We start from the raw sequence: 24,194 nt of genomic DNA on the forward strand, positions 1-24,194 counted from the left end.
GGTGCTTAGCCTGGAGGAGGCTCAGCAGGGAAGGGGCTCATTGCTCTCTCCAATTCCCTGAAAGGTAGTCGCAGCCATCTAAGGGTCACTCTTGTCCCAGGAAACAGCGACAGGATGAGAGGACATAGTCTTAAGCTGTAGCAGGGGCGGTTTAGTTGGATATTAGGAAGAATTTTTTTAACTGGAAACGTGATTAGATATAGGAAATGGCTGCCCAGAGAAGTGGTGGAGTCACTGTTCCTGGAGATGTTTTCGGAAAGACTCAGTTTACAAAGCGGTCAAAGTGGGTCATAGCTTGGACTCGATGATCTCAGAATTATTTTCCAGCCTATATAATTCTGTGACACTACTTCCAGCAGCATTCGGCCGTGCTGACCCTTCCCCGGCGCGGAAAAGGCCGCACTGGGCCGAGCACACCCATTTCCGACCAGGGCCGCCGCTGGCCCTGGTGCGCAGGCGCGGCGGGGCCATGCGCGGAGGCGGGTTTGAACCGTGGCGGGCGCTGCGAGCTCTCGCGCTGTGCCGCCAATGGAGCCCGCGCTGAAAGGTACCGGCTCGGCCGCCGTGCGGTGGCTTCTCCCGGCGCGGCCGAGAGGAGCCGCCGGACTGGCGCGGGCTCCGCGCTGCCCCTGCCCCCTTTCGCCTTGCGGCCCTTGTCCCGGCGCATCCCGGCAGGGCGGGTGACGGGCCGCCGTGGAGGCCCGTGGCCGGGGTGTCAGGACTGCCCCGCGGGGCCTGGCGGTCGGCCGCGGGTGGGAGCGGGCTGTGCCCGGGCAGGGGCGGCCGCCTCCCTCCGCTCGTGTGCCGCTGCCACCGCTGCCCGCCGGCCCCTCTGTTCTTCCTCCTCCGGTCAGTCGTGGCTTTCTTCTGCATCTCAAAATTTCTGCCTCGCCAGGTTGCTCTCTCATGGCCGTTTCCCTCTGCGATCGCTGCCCTCTCTGAGAACTTCTAAGGCTGACGTTTACAAGAACGATCTCTACTCAGAGCTCTTCTAGTTCAAAAAAGCGCAAAGCACTTCCTCATTTTCCTTTCCATCAACTGTACAAAAACTGCAAAAAGCTTTGCCTTTTGCTGGAATATATTTGATTAGCTAAAATTGACTAATTATTATGAATGTGAAATACACCTTTGATCCTACTGCAAGTGCTTGGAGTTTTAAAGTAGCATCCCTTTAAGTTCTTAGTTAGACCTGTACTGAAATGTTCTAGTCTGTTTTTCTAGGAGAATTTTAGCTATGAAAGTTCTGAAATACTTGATGTAAGAGGAAGGTACTATCTTTTCAAATGCAAGTGCATTGTTTTTCACAACTGAACTGTCAAGGAAGAAGGCAACTCTGGCAGAATCTGTCCCAGTCTAGTAGCAGAATGAATACCATTAAAAGCATGTTGGAGTAGACTTGTCTTAAATTCCCATTTATATCTGAAGTCTTACTACTGATAATAAGATTTTTCCCAGTGCTTTGCATGAGGAAGTGCTTTGTTTCACATTTCTCTTGTATATCAAAAATATTTCTAGTAATTGTAAAAATATTTTAACCTTTATAAGAGTACTTCTATTGTTATTAATAATTGGAATATTATTCTGGTTTTCATTTAGAAAGAAGACAGATGAGACTACACAACAATCAGAAGGATATGCTTAATTATCTTAGTAGCTAAGATAATTAAGCAATATTTGCTAAGGATGACCCTTTTAAAATGAAACTCTTGGTTTTATTCATGAGTTCTTAGACTTGTCTGGCCTTGGCATGAAGTTATTTTTGGTGAACTGCCATTTCTCCAGTTTTTGGTATTTTCCTGATTTGCCATTCAATATGGGAAAGTGGCATGGCCAGTGGAACTGTAGGTCAGTTTGGTGCCTGTCCTATGTAAAATTAATGAAGGTATTGTTATGAGTTTGATTTGCTTATCCCTCCTTGTCAGTACTTCTGTCTTTGGTTGGTTGCTTGAAGATATTCTCAAGCAAGGCTGACTTGATTCCTTGAAGAGTTTATTAATTTATTCATTTGCTTAATGAAGCTGGCTAATTAAATCTGAATATCTTAAGTTGCATACAGCAACTGATATGAGACTTTATTAGCCCCTGTCATAGGTACTTAATTTTGGATGTTTCAATATAAATAAAATGAAAATTGAAGTCAATTGGAAACTGTTAAGTAATATTTCTGCAAAATTTTCTGGGAGTTTGGGGAAGGGATAATTCTATCGTGGTGATGACATTTTGTTCTGTAAGTTGTGTAAACTGGTTTTCAAATTTCTAACTAATCTGAAGATGAAAAGTAATTAAATAATGGTACGGTGAACAGTCATGTAAAGATAGTGTATTGCTTGTTAAGCTGGTAGTTTGTTTTAAATAGATGAAGTAGAAAGTTAGCTGGTGTTAGACTTCTAAGTTATTTCCATTACAATTAATTTAGGGGACATAAATACGCTAAAAAAAATTCTGCTGCTAAAGTCTGACAGTTTCCTAAAAGCTGTATTTGCAACTGAATGCAATATGCATAAAATAAACTTTTATTGGAAAGGCAGTTTAACCAGTTTTACCATGGTATATACTTCATCAGTTGTTGTTTTCTGTCTTCTGATCCAGGTATTTCTGCCTTTGTAGAAGTTTGGTCATCTAACAGAACAGAAAATTACTCAAAAACCTTTGAACGGCAGCTTCTTGATATGGGAGCAAAAGTAAGAAGACTATTTTGAAATAAATGGAATAGGAAAGATCTTAATTATAAATTAGCTTGCTTGTTCTGCTTGTCACATGTATTTCTTTTTAGTATGAGTTTTTAAAGGGCAAGAAGGGAGAAAATTAGAGACCTGAGAATAGACCAATGTGCTGTAAAATTCTTGCTACTGACAGATGGGAAAGACATTTAAAGCCTTTTTACATCTACAGCCCTCTTTGCATATTAATGTGATTGCATGCTCCTCGTGGGAAGTATTGGGCTTGCCACAGAGTGTGGGCAAAGCAAATCTAAGTCTTGAAAACCTGTGGTTTACAAGTATGTGCCTTATATTATTTTGTTTTCATCAATTTGTAAGCTGCTTCTCTGTTGTTAGTACAATCCAAGTACTGTGATATTTTATTCTTCCATTCACTCTCCCCAAATTTAGGCCAGTTCCAGAAAGTGTTAGTAAAAATGTATGTTAAGAGTTTCAGTATATTTCTTAATGATTTTTTTCTGTACCATGTATAGTTGACTTGTAGGTGCAAAAGATGTTTAACTGCCAGCTGTAACATTTCAAACAGCGACCAAAGTCAAACTGGCATCTTCCATTCTGGCACATTGTTGCTGGTTAATGGAGATTTTTACAGCCCAGATTTTTTTTTATTCTAAAAAAATAGCTGTGTGGACTCCCAGTGCTCTTTAAAATGGACATGTGTAGATGTCTCTTAGTGTAATTTAGCAAATCTTGCTGCTGTCCCCAGATCCTTTCTTTCTGTATGGAGTAAGCTGAATGAGTGTGACAGAGCAGTTAGGGTAACTGGTTTTGCTATTAAAGCAAACACAACTCTCAATAAATAACTCAAGTAAAAAGAACAAGAAATATTTCTGTGCTGTATTGTCAGACCTGTATAATTCTAGTCTTATGATGTAAGACTTTTCTCACAGAAAATATGGCAGAAGCATAAAGAATCAAAATTCTTCAAAAGGGTCAAGATAACCAGATATGGTGCAGGCAGATGATACATATGAGCCTATTTAGTATATCCCTACAACTGAATAGGGATGGTCATGCCCCTTTCCTATTCCAGACACTTCCCTGTTATTGGCTGAGCACGTGGTACTAAGCTGGCTTGGATCACTATGTCAGGAAAATAAATTCTAAATTTGTTTTTTGCTAGATTATTGATTCTGACATCTCAAACTAAGTTCAGCTGAGCAGCAGAAGACACATAGGGTAGGGGGAGGAGGTGGGAAAGGTGAGAGGGAGTTGTAAGGTGGTGCTCCACCATAATTTGGAGGCAAAGCTACATCAAGGATCGTTAGGGCATGGGTTGTGAGCTAGATACTGGCAAAAGTGAGTAAGTAATTGCATCTGGACTAATAATTTGTTCTATGAGAGACTAATGGATAATTTTAAACCTAGATACTGAAATAGTATGCGGTTTTGTCTTCTAAGAAGTCATAATCAGCCTGCCACCAGCAATGTTTGGAAAAGCTAAATAGTTTTCTTAAAGATAAATACAGACCCAGTATGCTGTAGGCAAAGTATAATGATGCAACTGAGAAAGTTATGGAGCGATTTCTATTTGGCTGGGGAGATGCTGCAGCAAAAAATGAGTTCTATTGATGTAACCACATCAACAATCACAACTGATCAAGCAGTTCTGTGTGAGGTGCTTAGTCTCCACAAAGGAAGCCTTGTTTGTGAAAAATGGAGTATCTAGAACTGAAAACATCACTTGCCAATAGAGGCTGATAGCTGAAAATTTGATCATCTGTGCTGACTTCTAATTTTCTGTTATTCTCATTTTTAAAGTATTCCCATATAATTTTTGTTTGTAAACAGCCTTTCTCTCAAAACTAAAAGTGACTTTTATTGACGAAATAGTAGTTTAAAATATGAGGTTAGCTGTATGCTATAAGCCTAAAGATGTTTTATTATTTCTTTGGATAGTGGCATCTGCTTTCTACCCTGGCTACTGCATAAGAAATTATGTTGCACTATATAAATAAAAATGTTGCAAAATTAGTGATACATCTAGGGTAGGGAGCTGAAAACTGTAACCTAGAGGAGACTGAAAACAAAGGGCTATTCCATCCCTTTAGCCTGCATTAGCTTGCCTAATGAGACTGGAGTTTTAATTGCTTGAGGCTTCTTGTGAAGTTGGGAAAGATCAAAAGGGTCCTTAACATAATGTTTAGAATAAATTTTTACGCTAGTGGTATATACACTAAAAATGGGCTACACTAGCTGGTTTCATTAGCATTTCCAATTATCAGACTTAAATATGAGCTCTCTGTGTATTTCTGCAGGTTTCAAAAACTTTGAACAAGCACGTGACCCATGTAGTCTTCAAAGACGGACGTTTGACTACATGGAAGAAAGCACAGGAGATGGGTGTAAAAATAGTTTCTGTACTCTGGGTGGAAAAGTGAGTACTTGTCATTATAATGAATGTGGCCTATTTTAGAGATAATATTTTATTAATAGTAATTTTCTAGTATTTTTAAATTGAAAAACTTAAATACAGAAATCATTTTATTTAATGTATTTGAAATAGAAAAATTATCATTTACTCACATATTTATCACTATGACATTATTCCTATTATAAAGCATGTGACTTACACAAAAAGGTAACATGTCAACTCTAAAAAAATTAATGTGGTGAAATAGTTTCATAGTATATTTGTTAAGAGTTCTACTCTTGTGCTCTCAGATGGCATATATAGACAGTGAAGGCCATACTTACACTGAATACAATTCTTCCATTTTCATATGTAAAAGCACATTTCATCAAGGGCATTGTAGTGTTTCTGTCGTTAAATCCTGTAAACAGAATAAATCCTAGCAAGAAAGAAAAAGATCCATATGTATTCTGGTTTTTAAGATATTTGACAAGTTCAGAACAAAACTTCATGAAGATACTCTTCTACCATATGGAAAAAGTTTGTTTTTTTTTTTAAATTAAGAAAAATTTGATCTATGCAACCAGTCCTTTAGAATTTGGTAGTCCATAGCTGCTTCCTGAATGTACAAAGTGCATGTGAGGCCTAAGATTTCAGATGAAGTGTAAAAACACAGTTTATGAATATGCATGTGGTAAACACTTCAGTTGATAAATCAATGTGATGATGGAAATTAGACTATAAATCAAGTAAAGAGAGCCTTACCTGTACCAATTGTCATATGCATGGAGAGGTAGTGGTCTAAGTGCAAGCATTTTAGGCTTGTTTTTTTAAAAAAGGAGGAACAAGAAGGGAGGACAAATCTATGCCCTATAGGCATCTAAACATAGAACAGTACAGCCTGGAAACTTGTGATGCAAGTCCATTAGCTAAAAAAGAAATTCACACAGACCTGCAGACGCAGGGGTTTTTTGGTTTGGGGTTTTTGTTTGTTTGTGTCTTTTTTGGTGTTGCTCTTGGGTTTTTTTGGTTTTTTGTTTTTTTCAGTATGTCAGATATAGAAGTTATAGCCACACAACCCAACCAGCTTTAACACCAAGGAAGAAATGCCTTAAGTTCCTGAAAATTAAGGTGATGCAAAATTTTGTTTATATGAGCATATCTTTCAGGGACCTGGTGCTATTTGAATGTGTGACAGTGATGATGATTTCAATACTATGTAAAATTAAATATGCTCTTCAGGTGGCTAAGTGTGTAAATACAGAATTTGAAATCTTAGTCACATGAACTATAAATTATTGATGATTTCGATGTGCTGTAGTAAAAAGGATCTCATAAAAGTCCAGGTGAGTAGCACCAGCAATGAAAGAATGACAGTGCCTTACAGGGGAGAGTCTAGGACATGTCATACAGAAATACGCTTACAGTTCCACCACAAGAGTCTCCTCTGCACTGCTGGAAGGCATTGAGTGGATGAATACTGTAGAAAGCTGAGGCATAGAAACAACTGGACATGTGATACTCTAGGGGACATCATGGAGGTTTGAAATCCAGGTGTAAAAGCCTCAAGAAACTTTAACTTTTGCGGGATAACAGCAACAAAGGAAGAAGACAAGAGAAAGCATCTAGAGGGAAAACTTTGGTTGTTTGGTAGGAAATAGAAGGCTAAAAGGCTAGCATCTTCCTGGTATCTTTTAAATTTTCCTGTTATAATTTTCTGACCAAAGCAAGGTCTGGGTACATGACTTAGAAGATGAAGTTTGTTGGAACTGGGGAGTCATCTAAAATAGATGTATTTTATTGCAGAGGAGGACCCAAGCTGTGAATTATGATTGAACTTCTCTGTAATCTTTTTCTTCTGCCCTTTAGTTTAAAATAAATGCCAAAGGGTACAGAAGAACATACAGCTTAGATTGGTGTATACTGTAAGCAGAATTCATGAGAATATCATATCCTTGGGCAAAATAAAGGTCAAGAGCATTAAAACTTGTATGAGATAGTAATGCATATTCCTACTGTTCATAGGATTATTCAAATGAGGCACAGGCAGTACAAAATTAAAATGAATCTGGGCTAGTATACATACACTTTTTTTTTTTTTTTTTGTAATAGGAGAAACAGAGTGCCTGACTACGTTACATCACAGGCAGTACAAAATTAAAATGAGTCTGGGCTAGTATACAGACACTTTTTTTTTTTTTTGCAATAAGAGAAACAGAGTGCCTGACTACGTTACATGTGTAGTACATCCATGTCTTAGACAATGGTAGGCAGAAGATAGAAGATAATTTATTGAATCTTGGAACGATGTAAATAGGAAGGACTGAATAATGTGTACCCGTAAAATTATGGTCCTGGGTGAATGGAAACTTAGTTTAAACCTGATAATTTGTGTAGGCAAATCATGCAGAGTTCCTGTGATTTGAAATTTTAGTATTGCTAAAAAAGATGGCTTGATTAACCAGCTGCTTCATTCAGTAGTAAGTGGAACATTCTCAAAATGGTCAGAAAAGCTGTGACATGTTATGTCATCAAGGTAATAGTACGTATCAACTTTCTTGTGCAGACTGGGGGTTGGTGACTCCTGTGGGATTGCAATGCAAAACCAGGTATGTTAGTTATTGCTTGATCTTAATTGGTTTGTGGATTTCTGTTCAGACTATATCAGAGAACCTTTTCGTAAGTATGTCTGCAGTATAAGTGTTCATACTGGAACACCAAACCCAAGAAATTCTATGACAGTGCTTTAATTTAAAAAGGAGTCTAGTTAAAATGGAAGAAGTTCTATTAAGAAACTAAGACTGAAGGGAATAAAATTCTTGCTGGTGTCAAGAAGGCTGTTTAAAACAGTCCTCTTAAGCATATCAGAAAGATGATCATTCATTTTGGTACTCGCTGTAGATATTTTCATAGCATTGTTACCTCAGTACTAGTCAAAAATCAAATTAAATGGAACATAAAAATTCATATAGTGGAATGACAGCATTTTATCATGGTTATATTTGGAATATTGCCAGAGGATGACAATGAGCTTGACTGAAGTTATAAAATAGTTTTCTTACAAGATGTGATTGAAGAGACAAGAATGCTTCAGTCTGGAAAAGGATTGGAGATGGGAGACTACTGTGAACACAAAGCTTTGTGTAGAGAGGCTGAATGGGAAATGAATGTCTCTTTTCCTTTTCAGTAGAAAAGTTGGAAAGTATTACATCAATACACATGGAGACAGATTCAGAGTAAACAGTAAATTATGGGTTTTAATAACACAGGGTTAGGCTGTAGAACTCCTTGTTGCAAAATCACAGTGAGCAAAGATTTACACAGTATAAAAAATTGCTGAAGCAATTAAACATTTCATTTTATCAAAACCCAAATATAGTATTTCATCTAACCATCTGACAACAGAAATCTGTGGAGCAAAGTAAACTGGGAATGTTTGGCTTTGTTTTTATGTTCTTATATGCTCTTGGGAATCTTGATATTGGAGGATACAGCAGGGTGCTGCAGTATATGGTATTTAATCTGGATGCTACTTTTTGATGGTGGAGCTCTGAAAATACCAGACAAGGAAGCAAGTAATAAACAATTAGTCCAGCATTTCCTGATTCTTCATCTTTGTGGAAAATACTCACATTTAACAGCTGGCAAACCCCTATTTCCATCCTGTTAGACTTGTACCCCAGTGTTGCCTTCCCCTGAGCAGTGCTTGAGCCTCTGAGGAATATGCCCAATGAGCTGAAAAGTGCTGTAATACTTAATTTTCTCTATAGAAGCCTGAAACACTTGAAGGGTTTGTGTAGTATTTAGTGATCATTGCCTTGTTGAATTCTTACTGGATTTCTAATGCTCTTTCCAATGATTTATGTCAAACTTTTATTGGAAGCTTCTGCTCTATAACATGAGCATCTATTTGAGCCTAAACTGTATGCAGTTCTACAGTTTAGGAAGAAATTTGAGAAGATAACTCTTTAAGATGAAAATTAAAAATCAGAAAAATTTGTAACTGCAGACTAAAGTTATTTTAAATTTTAAAATGATTGAAATGATTGTTTGCTTTTGCTTTTTTTTTTTTCCTTTCTAAGAATGATAAATGTGTCTAACTTTAAAAACAGCGAACCAAAGCCATGGACTTGCTGTCATGTAAAAAACTTTAAAGTGTAATGCAAAATGACCGACAGCTTTGGGATCACTGAAAAAAAGTTTTTTACTGCTTCTTCAGCACAAATACTTAAGTGAGCAGCCTAAAAAAATATCAAAACCTAGGAACAAAACCCCATATAAAATGGAATAGCTACAACCTGCCCAGATTAGGCACACTTAATACTTCCACATCAAATGCGTAGTTGTGAAGCTCTACCTATGTTTTCTAAGCAGGATATTTCATCCCACAAAGAAGTTATATAAATCATTTACATTCAAATTTGTCTGCAAAGTAAGATTCATAGATTTAATACGAGAATTTTCTTCTCTTTTTCTTCTCCGAATCAATGAAATCTCTGAATTAATGTAACTTTTCATGTAGTCTGCATCTGTGCTGATTATTATCCAGAATTTAATAACAGTCACAGATGTCCAGCTGGTGAATCTCTCTCTTTGATGCTCCTGAGAACTCTAAATTCAGTGAGTCTGACCAATATCTTGCAGCGGTTTGTCTCTCTTGTCAATCTCAAGCCGAGAGAGGATGAGACCGTAACTGTCCCGGCTGCCACCGTGAGGCGGTTCCGTCACTAGGTGTCACCAGAGCCACACGAGCGGCTGCTGCGAGCACAGCCCAGCAGCTCGGAAAGGTGTGGAAAATAACATGAGTGGGAATCTTGTCCCTCCAGAACAGCAGTTTGGAGGGCATCATTGGCACAAAAATTTGGATCACATATTTGGAGTGTAATAGAGGGGGGAGGGAAGCAGTAACATTACAGTACTTACCTTAAAGTTTCACACTTAGAAAGGTGAAAGATGTTTCATTATTGCAGGACTCAGGTGACTCTTCTTGCAATAAAGGTTCTCATTCTTCAAACAAAAACAAGAGAATAAAAACCCACCAAACCTTCTCTATTTTACTGTACAGGTGTCGAGAAACTGGAGTCCGTGTTGATGAATCCCTATTTCCTGCAGTAGATACTAATGAAGGATTTCTACTACCAATCAAAAAAGTAAGTATGTGGGTTTTTTTTAAATGGGCCTAGAATAAAAAACTTTAATGTTTGAACTTGACTTTTTGACTTCAAGCATTTGAACTATTTCCAGAACATTCTGTAAACTCTACCTATCCCTCTGAGTAAGAGTTTAGATAGTCTATTGCTGTGATCTTGTGTCATCTTATCTGAAGAAAGTATACTAAAAACAAGTTTTTGTATTTGTAATTAAAAATATTAAGATTTAAATTCAAATTATGTAACAATGACTAATAAAAAAAACACCATTACTATGTGGATTATGTTTTACAGAGTTGCAAAAAATACACTTGTATTTTTAAAAACTACCTTTAAATCTTTAACTTTGCTACAAGCAAAAAAAAGATCTGTTAGGTTCTTTCTTATTTAATATTAAAGTTTACTCTGCAAAATGCTAATTTCTGTGATTGCCTGTGACTCTAAAGGAGGTGATAAGCAGCATAAATACTGTGACAAAGTGGCAGGCAAAATAGGAGATGTCATTGTTTTGGCAGTTTTATACATATAGTTAAGAGTTTTGTCTGTCTTGTAGCACAAATGTATGCAGCCAAAAGACTATGTTGAAAAAACTCCAGAAAATAATAGAAAACTTCAAAGAAGACTGAACCAAATGGCAAAAGAGTTAGCTCTACAAAAGACAGCAGTTAATGCTGGTAAGAATATTTTTTTACTAAGATCCAAAGTTTTTTTAAAGCACTTGATGGGATTTTGGTGTTTGTTAGTTGGGGTTTTTGTGAGCTTTTTGCATCTTGCCATGAGAAATTAAGTTGATGTCATTTTTACAGTGTTCTTTGCAGTTCTGTTGTGTTAAGGCATCTGTAATGATCTTTATCTAAGAAAACTTTTTTTTTTGCCAAGTTTTTATTTAAAAAAAAGAGAAACTTCTTCTCAGGCTGTTTCAGCATTCAGATATTAATATATAACTACAATTTCTTTGTGCAGATACAGATGTACCAGTTTTATTGTTTGAAGACAATGGTTCACTTAGGTACAGCCCTGTCAATAAGATAAAAGATCAATGCAATGAAATGGAAAGAAGAATAAAGGATATGAAGGAAAAAAGAGAGAATCTTTCTCCTACTCGTAAGAAGTTGAATTTTACTTACTTATGAAGTTGCACAAATGGCTGCTGGTTTTATTGCTGGCTTTTTTGTGCACCTGTGCTCTCACCTTTAGAATTTTTTTTCATATCTTGTTTGCATGTCTGGAACACAGTAGTTGCAAAATAATTTTTTGATCACTAGGCTGTCCAAAGGACCAATGTTTAACATAGACTTTCTAGCCATGTAAAATTATATTATCAACTCTTGATTAAACTTTACAGTGAGACACTAAATCTTATTTCCTGTTAAATTTTAATGTGGATGCTGTGCATGACAAAGATTGTAATGTTATTACTCCCACATCAACAGTTTAAAAAGGACCCCAAAACTGATATGTGTCTCCAGGTACGGAAGAACAGAACTTGAAAAAAAAAGTTAATAACCTAATTAAATAAATCTAGTAGATTTTAAAATGGGTATTCTAATGGATTAAATCTAGATTGTAGTTTTCAGATTTTTTTAGTGTTTGCATTATCTTACTGAGTAAATATTGAGGTCTAATTCATTAGGTTTTGCCAGTTGCTCTAAAAATGTTGAATGTGGACTATCTTTTGGTGGGGCAGCATCTGTAGTATTTGAAGTTTTAAGATATGCATGTCAGCTAGACTGTCAATTTCTATTTTCAAAAACAGTTGTGAAAGTAAAGAAACAATAATACATGGATGAAAAATTAAATCTCAATTTATTTCAGTGAAGCTTGTATATATTGTCTCTCCAAATTTTAAGGTAAATCTTCAAACATTAAAAGCATTTCTGCTATATCAAGATGTGATTGCCAATTGCAAGGCTTCACAGATTCTTTAGTAAAATGCCTCAATGGGCCTTAGAAATATCAGTAATAATTTCTAAATAGTTTTACATTATTCTTTAGTTTCAGAAAAATGTTCTGCTGAGTTACCTAGAAAAAATGCTTACAAATATCTAATAGCTTTTTTTGTATTCCTAGGTTCACAGATGACTCAAACACTTCCAAGTAGCTCACCAGGAGACTGCCCACTTCCTACTTGTATCTTAACTAATTCAGAAGATGAGTTGCTACCTGGTAACTAACACAACTTAATATATTAGAGAAATTAAAAATAATACATGGCCTTTATATCTTACTTTGGAAAGTATGGTATACTGAAATGGGAACTGTATCTATTTTCTCAATCTTTTATACTTAAAGCTGAATTATCTTAGTTTTTCCTTGCTAAAGAAAGTACATTGTACAAAGAAGTCAAGAAAAATTGAGCATGAGGAATACCACTAGGTAAATGCTCTGCCTTACAGCTGTATTGCTTGCCTCACTTCCTCCTCTCTACTCATACCATTTCCTATTACTAACTTTGTGTCCTACATGGTATCAATCTTCTCTGCTCTTAACAGTGATCATATATAGAACACAAAGTGCACTCCAAAGAGTGTGATATGGGAAGCTCAACAGAGATCTAAATGAGGGTAAGACCTCAAAGAACTGCAATGTCTTCCAAATTTTCAGTTGAAAACTGTGAATTTGAAAGTTAGCCTGATGTGTTTTTCAGATTAAGTGGTCAAGTTTGAAGAAATAATACAAGTAAAAATAAATCAGCTTTTTAAATGTTGTATGGTTTAAGATGGATTAAAATAATTTATTAGCAAGGTAAGAACCTCATAAAATTATTCTCATGAATTAGAGGTTTGTTCCTGTGTTTTGGTGTATTAGCAGGGCATAAGAGAGGAGATTATGAAGTCTGTTGACTACATCAGTGAACATCTTAATAGTATTGATTATGTGTGCAAGAGGTGTGTGCTTCAGACCTCATGTCATCTCAGTCACAGGGGCAAAGAGCTCAAGTCAGATGCTGGCCTTGATCTCAGTAGAAAAGTGAGGAGAAGGGAGTCTTTAGAATTTGTAATAAGGGCCACTAGAGCAGTTTGCCTGCTCTCTGTTCTCCCTCAACAGTAAGCTATACCACATGCTATTTTGAGGTGTTATATTTTATTGACATGATACAGGAGTTCTGTCATATTGGCTTACCTAAGAACACAGTGGGTATCTTGCAGCCTGTGACAGCTTGTTATGTCTTCATGCAATATTAGTGAGAAGTAATAGTTGAATACTGGAAGTAGCATAGCTCTGCCAGCAAACTCTTTCACTTTGGTAGATTAGTTATGTGCTGATGAGGTAGAACATTGTGATTTGAGAGCTTTGCTTGCATATGTCCCTTCAGCTTTGCAACTGCACAATGTAATTTTACATTAAGAGCAGATCACCAATTCCCATGACCACATTCAGTGTAGCTTCCATCTCCAGTGCTCTGTTACAGTGTCCCCTATGTTTGTGCCTAAGAGATATGAGATTGGTTAATAATGGTTTAGAAAGTTCAAGAAGCCAGGTTAATTTGAGGATTGAAGCTGACTTCATCAGCTGTCAGTATGAGAGACTGATCATACCACGTGAAATTTATCTCTACATGTTTTATTTTTCTTAATATACTTAGCTACACTATATGTTTAAAAATATTATCTATATCTAGTAAGCAAATAACATCAAGAACTTACAGAAGGAGTATTCTGTGATGTTGCACTCAACAGCTACTTAAGCAGAAGGTTTTATTGCAATGATCTTGTAGAACAACAGGATTTTAAAAAATGTATGTTGATTAATCGTACATTAGCTTGTTTTGGAGGCATTTATTATGAAGAGTTGTGAAAAGATTCTGTGTAACACCTAACGCAAATTAATTTCATAAGAATACCTACAAGAAACAAGTCTTTATCCACATTCTTATTATTTTTAATATGTATTTAATGTATGTGACATGATAGTAGGGTGTTGTATTTAAATCCATCTTAACTGCACAATCTTCAAGGTGGTACTAATGCTGTGGTAGCAAAAATTGTTATTGAGTTTCCGCTGTTACTAAACCTAACTTTATCACCATATAATCTTGCTTTCTCTACAAATGCAAGAGGAATAACGAGTTGCTCTGTTGTTTTATTTCAAGAAAGCAAAATGGGACTTGTGGGTGCTTATGACCAGGTTAGGGGATACAATAGCTAGAACCGTAGGTTCTTGTCAGCATAGAATGTGCTTTGTTTCTAATCCATTTTCTGTTCAGTTTTTCTTGACTTGCTGTATAATATCCAGAGAAGTGGCTAAATCTTTTTTCTTTTTTTCCCAGTTCAGGAATTCCATATATATTTCACTAAGAAATTGATACTCTCTCAGTTTTGTTCAATACATTTATATTGCCACTTTTTTTTGTTTTGCAGAAGAACAAATGGAAGACTGCTTGAACTCAAGTTGTGATGATCTTTGGAAAACTGAGACGTTAAAGAGGCAGAGAACAGAGGATACTTGGACTGATATTCATGTGTCCATGAGCACATCAGTGAATTCTCCATCACATGACAATGAGGAGAAGAGACTAACACCAAAACGACATGCCGGAAGTTTAACAGAGAAACAGATTATACAGCCCACTTTGGATGACAGATTGTCTTTAGGGAAAAAATATTTAAAGTTTCCAAAGAAAAATCAGAAGAACAAGAGCAAGACTACTTCAATTGCAAATGAAAGCCCTCTTCTTGAGGGCTTTGGTCATATTACTCCTTCCAAAAAAATAGTCCAGTTAAATACTGTTCCTGCTTTGATTGACAGTTTTTCTAATTTGCCTGTGAATAGTGAAGACTTAAATGAGACTTCACTGAATAAAAGCTTCCCTCTTGACAGAAATGATTCTGTTCTTGAAGACAAGAAGAGGAAGAAACTACAAACATTACCAAGTTTGAAGCTGGCTACCTCAGAACTGGGTGCATCAGGCTCTATGGGGTTCTTGCAAGCAATTACTACATATAGTAAGTCTTACTGCACTGAAGAGTCTTCTTATGAAGACTTCTTTTCATCATCTAATTCAAATGAAAATGAAGTACAGATACAAGTACCAAAGGAATCACACAATCCTCCTGAAGTTTGTTGCAATGACTCTCCTACAAGCATGGACCTACATGATGTGAGTTTCTGTGAGCCACATAACACTACTAAGATGAGTAGGAAGATGTCTATTTCAATAAATTATTTTCCAGTAAAGCAAAAAATCAAACCAGCTAAACATACAGGAAGCATACCATTAAATGTGTCAGGTGGTGAAAAAGATGACACTGGAGAAGCTCTAGATATTGATGATGTGAACAGGCTGCTGCCACAGCATGCTCATGAAAAACCCTACAACAGTGTAACTGACTGTCCTCACTCTGCTGGTAAGTTACTACATAGAGCTGGAGAATCAAAAGATATCATCCTGCATTAGATATACTGATGCAACTAAATTGCAAAATGAACTGCCATTCCAAAAGGAAAAACACTTCAGAAACACACCAAAAGAAGACCATACGGTGGTGCTGACTTAATTACTGAGTCAAATAAATGAATGCATAGAATCCAAAAGAACACCTGTTTGTTTTCCCATGCCTTACAAACACAATGTCATAGGAGATAAGGAAACTGCTCACTGCACACAACAAAAGTAATGTTGAACCTTGTTTCTCTTAGTCTCCTAACTTTCTGTTGCTCTTCAAAATCTGTTTAAGAAACCATGGTCTCTTCATAGGTTCCCTTGTTCAAACTATTTTTATTTCACAAGTGAAAATTGTTATCAAAATTGCAGTTAGGGTCATGAAATCTCTGGTGGAAAAAGATATTTCAGTTAGCAATGTGTAACTTATGTAGTGAAATAAGACCTGCAAGAGTTTCAATGTAAGCATCTTTTTCAGCCATTACTTTTTTATATGGAATTGATCTTAATTTTTAATTATAATTTTAAGGGTATTTTTTTTATATTTAAGCATTTTCAGGTTGGTTTAGCATAAAGTATTTTTATGTAAATGATACTAAAATATTGAATCTCAGGAACTTCTCTGAAAGTTGCTCCTAACTTGCATTGGAATAATTTTCAGTTTTTGATATTTTGAGCTTTGTCAAGCTTTACATGGGGCTGAATATTTGTAACTATAATTGCATTTTAGTAATTATCTTCCCTAGAAAATTCTGTAGTAGTGCATCAATTAATTATATACAACTAATTATTAACTTAAAGGGCTCAACAAACTTGCTATCAGACTTACGAAATCCAGTGGGGACGTTGAGCCATGACTGTGCCTATACATGTGAATAATAAGCTGCTGAACTGTGAGTTCCTTACACCTGTATTTTACTGTCTGGAGTGCATCATTTCTTACACAGTTTAAAAAACAGTGGATGCAGGTGTATGCTATACAGGTATACCTAAAGGACAAACTTCTGCTCCAAGTGATAGATGAGCCATGAAGTAGAGATTCTATGTTGGATCTTTTTCTCCCCAAGAAGGAGGTGCTGGTGAGGAATGTGAAGCTCAAGGACAGCCTTGCTGCAGTGACCATGAAACATTGTTGTTCAAGATCTTGGGGCAGCAAGGAGGGCATGCAGCAAGCTTATTACTGATGTGCTGGACCTAATGAAATGGATTTCCCTAATTTCACCAAAGTATATTATTTCCATAGATTTACACAAAGTGTGGGCAAGTAGGACCTCAAGTTTGACAGCTTGAATGAGCTCACTTAAAAATGGAAGGAATCAATAATGTAAGAGAAATTGTGTTTTCCCTAATAATGCAAGTTTTGTGGTAGAAAATTAAAATCTTGTATTACACTTACTCCCATGATATCTATGATGGAATAATTGATTTTTATTCATTATGGATTAAGCATTTCCTTTTTTAATTAAATGTAAGTTGTTTCTTGTCCCTATTAGTAAATAAATTGTAAATGTTTTTTTTTTATGTGTATTGTACATTATTTGAAAGCTGGTAAATCCAGTATATTTTTAAAAACTAATGATTTGTCTTCATCGTATATATATGGTTATGAGTAATCAGCCATATAAAATGTTATATCTGTTTTAAATATCAAACATTTTTCATGCTCATTTTTTTGTTGTGATTTTATGTCAGTGGCACTTTTACCCAGTATCTTTAATGACAAGATGATTTGATAACCTTTCTTTCCATAGACTACTTAGAACATTTCAATTTAAAGCAGAATATGCAGGCTAATCTGAAACCAAATTTGCAAGGCCTAATGCTTACGTGGTAGCAAGCTTGAGTTTCCTTTGTAGGGCACATTCAAGGCTGCCCAGTTGTTCTGCTGAAATAAATACTGCTACTTATGTTCATCTTCCTCATCTACAGGTCATGTGACTCTTCATCTGAAAGCTACAACAATAAATAGTAATGCACAAGGAATGCAGGAGTGTACTCCCTTAAGCTTCTATCATGCTAAAATCATTAAGAAATTTGAACTCAAACCTAGCATTACTTCCAGTCTTAAAAATAAACTTAAGATTTATCTGAGTTAATTTTATATATTTATGCTAATGTGGAAGGCAAATATTATCTTAATTGACAAAAAGACTTAAACTAAGACTCCTTGTACTGTAGTTAATGTAGTTCAGTGTTAAGTTGAAAAATCTAGCGTGATGTTCTGTTACTTGGTGCAAGAAATCATTGTGTTTAATTTAGATTATTGAGTTTTACCTGAGTATCTAGGTGTTATGGGTCTTAATGCTGCTGAAATACTATTTGTCTTTAGAAGCACACAGGTGGAAACTTCCTTAGGTTTCATGTTTTGGTTTTTTTCAGCTTTGGAAGAAAATAGGCTCACTAAAAATATTTTATAATGTCCTCTATTGAGATTCTGTTATGTCCTATTAAAAAACAAATGAGACATGAAGAAGAAAACTGTTTCTTCCTTGATTCCTTGTTTTATTTATCATCACAAAAAGTTGAATTATAACTAATTATTAAAACAAAAGAAGACAAGTATTTCTGAGTAGAGGAGCAGGTTTGAGAGTTATTTTGATGTAGTCAAATTTGCTTGATGGCACTTTTGTTATAGTCAAAGCCTGATGGGACTTGTCCTAGAGCACATAACAAATTACATACAATTTTTATAAACCATTTACAGGCTCTCTCTGAGGGTTTTCAGAAAACTTGGAGAAATTATGTTCTGTATAATAAAAACTTGTTTGCCCATGCTTCTGTAATATCTATAATATATAACACAAGGTATTAAATATTCTGTGCATGTGTACCTGAAGGGTTACTAATGATGACAAATTTGGACTTAATTCTTTCCTTGACATTATCCTTAATGTTGGGGTAAATGCCTCTGTGGATAAGTACAAAATAGTAGATACAACATACCTTAAGTAACACTTCATCATTTTTAAATTAGAGAACTTAAATTTGTATATTTTTAAATAGAGAATATTTTAACATATTCTCAATATTTTTAAAGTAGAGAACTGTACTATAGAAAAATATTTTATTAGATAGACATGGTTTATTTGATTGAGCAGAACTAGCTCATTTTGCCTAACCACTGCTTTTCAATTCAATGGAAATATCAAACGGAATTCTGAAGATAATATTCTGGTTCAAAACTTCTCATAGGTGTTAAAATTATCATGATTGTGTAGAAGCTTAAACTGCAAAGCAAATTTTCTCTAATTTGTGATAATGCTTCTAATTTGTGATAATGCAGAGGGCTCAGTTGTTCATTTTGGTGCCAAACATTGAGCAGTATTTTGGAAGAGAATTTAGGGGATCTAATGGACCGCAGTGGCAGGAGTTACCTGCATATTTGGACTTGGTTTAGGGAGAACTAACACTGGAAGCAATTGCTTCAAAAATTTCTGTCAACTTTCAAGTCCTCTAGGAAAAGCTACTAAAGATGAAAACTCATTATTTATGCCTGAGTGACTGCTTTAAAAAGAAGTAATCGGGGAAAAACCAGAAAATAGTGAAGCTTGAGACCTATAGGATGGAAAAGCTGGAAAGTGCTTGAGAATTGCTGCTAGACAGGAATGGAATAGCAAAGAATAGGCCTTATTAATGTAGTGCCTAAGATCCATGAGCTGATAATCAGAGATAAGGGACATTATCCTCTCTTCCTGCTTTCCTGTAAATATGAAGAACCCACAGGAGTGAACCTGAACTGGAAAGAAGTCCAAGAGTAGAGGTTTTAAGACTTTAAGCCCAAGTGGGACAAGTGCTGTGGAGCATGAGCATTCAGGCCAAGAGTAGTAAAAAGATTATTACACCACTTTTCACTGTTAGCCCCCAACCCAAGTACCACTCAAACCCAAAAAAACCTGAAATAACCTGATAGAAATTAACAGAGACTACTTTGGGTATAGCAGTGGAGTACATGATCTCTTTACATCCTATTCAGTCATGTAAACAGTTTGGGATTTTTTAAGATTTGAAATACATGTTTAAAAGTTCTGTTTTTATGCAAAAAGAGGTATTTTTTTTCTTTATGATGTTGCAAGATATTCTCTTCTACTTGCCATCAGTCTTCCTCGGATTGAAAATGGTTAGCCTCAGTGCAATACTAAGTAAAATTATCATCGCTATTAGTTATCTCTTTATTACATGACACTGTATACCTAAATATTGAATTTAAATCAACAATTGTACCTGAAAACCAGGTTTACATTTATTACGGAAAAATTACTGCAATAGATTTTGACTAGTTTAAAGATTATAATTTTAAAGAGAGTAGTCATAATGAATTGTGATCTGATGTTTTGTCACCTCAAGGATTAAGAGTTTAAGTAGCTGTCAGAGAAAAACAAATTATTCTTAGTTATATATGTATACTAAATAGGGATAGTACTGTTCAGTATTTTCCAAAACTAATCAAAAAGCTTAGTTGGCAGGAGCTAAATTTAGGCCACTTTAATCACTAATTAAACTTTCTTTAACTGATCTCATCCATTTTTTTAAAATGAAAAATGAATAAATGTTTTAAATTATACTTTCTTGAATGACATTTGGGAAAAATGCTCTTCCTAAATTTAGAATAACTAAAGCTTTATTGTTTAAAAGATAGATCAAAATTTTTCATCTTAGGCAGGCAAGCTAACTTCTCAAATGATTCAGAAGTTTATTGTTTAGTTCTTAGGCAAGTAATCCTGACAGAGTTGAAGAATTTATAAAATACATAATGAAAAATACTGTTTTTTTACTGAGTGCATTCTTATGGATGGTTCCTTTTCATATCTGATAGGTCTGATATGCCTTTATGTGCACAGAATCCTTGCCTGCCAGCAGCTTGCTAGATTTGCGTGCAAAGTGTTTGAAAACAAGTTTCAGACCTTCATGTCATTTTAGATAAACAAAGTATGTACCAAAATCATTGATATGTCAATAAGGAAAAGAAATTCTAGCTACTGAAGCTTCATACCCAAATATCTCTATGCAGAGAAATTCCACATTTTATAATAAATAGCAATTTATCAGATTCTCTGCTTGTAGTTAATATATCATTTTCAAAATATAGGAAATTGGGAGTTTTACATCTGGTTTATTTATAAGGACAGATACCCAAAGATGAAATCAGATGCTTGACTGAAATACAGTGAAAAAAGAACTAGTACATATTATTAAGAAGTATCTAAAGGGTGCAAAGCACTGTGCTATGATAAAATAATAGGTTGCAGTCTCATTTCATAAGATTGCATTTTTCATTTTAAGTTTCTAAATCTGGTTTCTAGGTGGTGAAGATGAAGTTTCAGAGTGTCATGATACTGATGGCTCTTGCAAAATTTTTAATGAACAAAAGAATGAGGACACTGTGGACTTAAGAAAAGCTGGAAGACTCCAAAAGGTCAGTTTAACTAACATTTGCTTTGTTAAGCTCTTTCGTGGAGGATCATTGGGTGTCTTTGTATGTACAAAAATTAAAATAAATTCTCTTTGCAGTATCAATTTTAAAACTTTCCTGAATCTCACTTTTCTTGAAATATTATGCTAATGGCCTTGGTCTTTAATCATAAACTGAGCTCTGATGACTTGTGGGGCTGAGCTCATGCCACGCTGACATCATAAAGGAGATTGGTAAACCGGTTCAAACTGAAAAAAGCTGAAAAGCCACTAAAGTTACCTGAAAAGATGCCTGTCCATTTTGGAGGAGTTACTAAATGCAGCAGGGTGTATTTTTTATTTTTATACTGGATCACTACCAGTGGATGTTTCTGCAGAATGAAGATTTATGCAAGATTTTCTTTTAAGTTCTGGTAAAAGTAAATTTCTTAATTTGCTCTTTGAGCTCAGTTTGGGTGTAAAAAAGGGAGAAGGGATTGAGTCAGCACTGAATCTTTTTTTTAGTGTTTTTCCTTTGTAAAATCTTTTAAATAAATACAGAACTGATCAGGAAAATAAATATTAGTTCTTTTAATCAGTAAGTAGCAAGTCACAATTGAAATGAGTGTTGAGTTCTTTTGAGAATGGGAAGTCCTAAAGCACTAAAGGATGTCTTCTGTTGTTAACTATATGAAATAAGTTAGTTGTTTCATTGGTAGATACTGGTGGAGTTTCAAAGAGACTGATCACAGATCTTGAAACTTTTTTATGTAAAGGTTTTGTGCAGGTGCAATTACTAAGTTGTTCAACGTTTTAAACATCCTGAAGATCAGATATTAATTCCATGGACCAGTCAAATAATCTTTTTAATCCAGATCTCTGGATTAAAAAGGTTATTTGACTTTTCTGCACCTTACTCCTTTTTACTTTTTTAATATTTATTCCCTTTATTTTCCTAAATGTATTATTTGTAAAATTAATAACTAGAATGTATAAATCACTCTAGATGCATGTAGAAGCATTTAAGGTAGTGTACTCTTTTGGCTGAAGTATCTCTCCAGAATAGTTTCATTTCCTGGCACAGAAAAATGACCAAAGCTGCTGTATGTAAATGCACAAACCACAGTCAATGGCTCTTTCTAAGGCTATTTGCAGAAAGTGTGCTTGGACATTTGTCAGGTTTGTTGGTACTGGTTCCTTCTCTAGTGAAATTACTCAACAAGAGCAGAATTAGCATCAGTGCTAATTCTGACTCATTTGTCTTAAGATCGCAACATAACGATTATGTACTGAAGAGAAACAGAAAGCAATATGAAATACTTCTTTATTGTTCCCCTTTGTCAGATCTCACCTTGCAGTCAGAGATATCTTTAAATGGTTCTGTGTGGTGTCTGCTTGCTCTGTGAGGTGTTTAACAGTAGCAAAGCAAAGTTTGTGCTAGAGAAAATTCCTATTGAGTGTTTTGAGATGGCTTCTTTTATCTATCCATTTCAGCTTGGTGATAATACTATTTCAGTCAAATATCAATAAAATAGCAGTGCATAGTTTCATTCATGTCATGAATGCTTTTAAAAACTTATTTTAAAGGTTTTCATTGTCATATTGGCTATGCAGATGCATATGGAGACAATTTTGGGGAAGAACGGGGATTTGACTGAAAAGTTAAAAAAAAAAAAAACTTCAAAAAAACTTGCTGTGTGATTAACCAGGTGCTGTGTCTGGCAATGAGACTGTTGCACTGAAAACTTAAATTTTAAGAGAATATTTTTCTAAACAAGATGAGACTATGTAAATTTTTGTAAATAATTGTATTGCAAGGCCTCTCTCCTACCAATCAAAATATCTTCTTGAAACTTTATAAAAGCAACCAAACATTATACACCATTTTTATTTAATACTTTTTTCCAGTGGCTATAGCTTAGACGTTGCAACTTTTTGGTGACTTTTGGCAATGTAAAAGTTAAGTTAAAATTGTAAGTTAGTTTCCTTTGCCTAAAGAAAAAAGTAGGAGAGAAATGGTGCAAATATTTTTTAAAGTATTATTTTATTGAATTGTAGTATTATAAAGAATTTCCTAACATTTGTTTAAATCTGAAAAGAAATTCTATGCTAAAAATACAACTGTAAGAGAAATGCCATTTCCTAACTATTTAAATGTACAGACATTCCCACCAATGTGGCTATGTGAGTCTTCAGACAGACTGTATTGCTGGGAATCTGTTATAAGTGTGATCTGTTAAATTCATTACTTTGCTTCCCATAATAAGAGACAGCTATGTAAATTGCGGCTATCTTTTTTTATAGAAAAAGGGTTTGAAATCTAATGCCTCTTTAAAAATATTTTAAGTGCTTGCTGAATGTAATTCCCAGATAATTAGTGTACTTTAGTTACAAGTCTTGCACTGTGGTGTATGCTACAATGACCACTATCATTCTACTCATTCAACAGTGAATGCATGTCAGTAGACCTTTGGAGTTCACTCTGTAATGGTAAATGTTTAAAAAGCCAAGGAAAAATATACTTTAGGAAACAAAAATCTTTAGGTCGAACTCTTAATATTATTTACTTCTGTGGTCTTTCAATTTTTCATTTGTAGTTTCTTTAATAGAAGTCAAGCTATAGGTTCTGCATTCTCTGCTGTGCTACTGTAGTATGCTTTTGTTTTCTTCAAAACCTCATACAGGTTGAGTTTCTTGTATTTTGTTTTAGCTGAAGTCAAAACTAAGAATCACTTTGTTCATATACTTGTATATCACAATTTTAGATTAAAGTACTAATAGTTTGCTTCATCTATACTCTATATGTAGGCATGCTCATTGTACTGTTAACGTGGGAGATGTCTAATAAAATATATGTAAAATTGTACTGTCAAGAAACAAAAACCATGAAGACAGAACAGTTTATAATGGCAGCTGCATGCACATTTGGGAAAGATAAGTAAGATTTTCAGGACCCTTAAATGGCTTCATTTAAAAAGATTTTTGGATTTAAAAACACATCACCACTACCCCAAAACCAGGACTTTTGGTGTGTTCAAAGGCAGTGCATACAGAAAAATTTATAAAATTCACGCTTGGTTTTGAGACAGAGTTGGTGAGGATAAACACTGTCAATTAATGCCTGTGAATGTCAGCAGGTGGCTTCCCTGGTCTAGAAATTTAAGTTGATGATAGTGGATTGCAGGGATAAAATAAACCCT

At 35.2% G+C, this 24,194-nt stretch overlaps 1 protein-coding gene across 2 annotated transcripts in view; it reads left to right on the forward strand.

Annotated features, from left to right (window-relative positions):
* Window positions 1–473: 473 nt before the first annotated feature.
* Window positions 474–24,194, forward strand: part of MCPH1 (microcephalin 1) — a 122,514-nt gene continuing 98,793 nt past the window's right edge. For both annotated transcript variants that reach the window (XM_039709596.1, XM_039709597.1), the window contains exons 1-9: window positions 474–547; window positions 2,590–2,681; window positions 4,979–5,097; window positions 10,139–10,223; window positions 10,777–10,897; window positions 11,187–11,327; window positions 12,294–12,389; window positions 14,585–15,571; window positions 20,907–21,019. In XM_039709596.1, the coding sequence (XP_039565530.1) occupies window positions 529–547; window positions 2,590–2,681; window positions 4,979–5,097; window positions 10,139–10,223; window positions 10,777–10,897; window positions 11,187–11,327; window positions 12,294–12,389; window positions 14,585–15,571; window positions 20,907–21,019 (1,773 nt within the window). In that variant the 5' untranslated portion in view covers window positions 474–528. The remainder of the gene's footprint in view (window positions 548–2,589; window positions 2,682–4,978; window positions 5,098–10,138; window positions 10,224–10,776; window positions 10,898–11,186; window positions 11,328–12,293; window positions 12,390–14,584; window positions 15,572–20,906; window positions 21,020–24,194) is intronic.

The sequence above is a fragment of the Passer montanus genome, unplaced genomic scaffold (genome assembly GCF_014805655.1).
Source record: "Passer montanus isolate IOZ18808 unplaced genomic scaffold, ASM1480565v1 scaffold219, whole genome shotgun sequence".
NCBI classification, from domain to species: domain Eukaryota; kingdom Metazoa; phylum Chordata; class Aves; order Passeriformes; family Passeridae; genus Passer; species Passer montanus.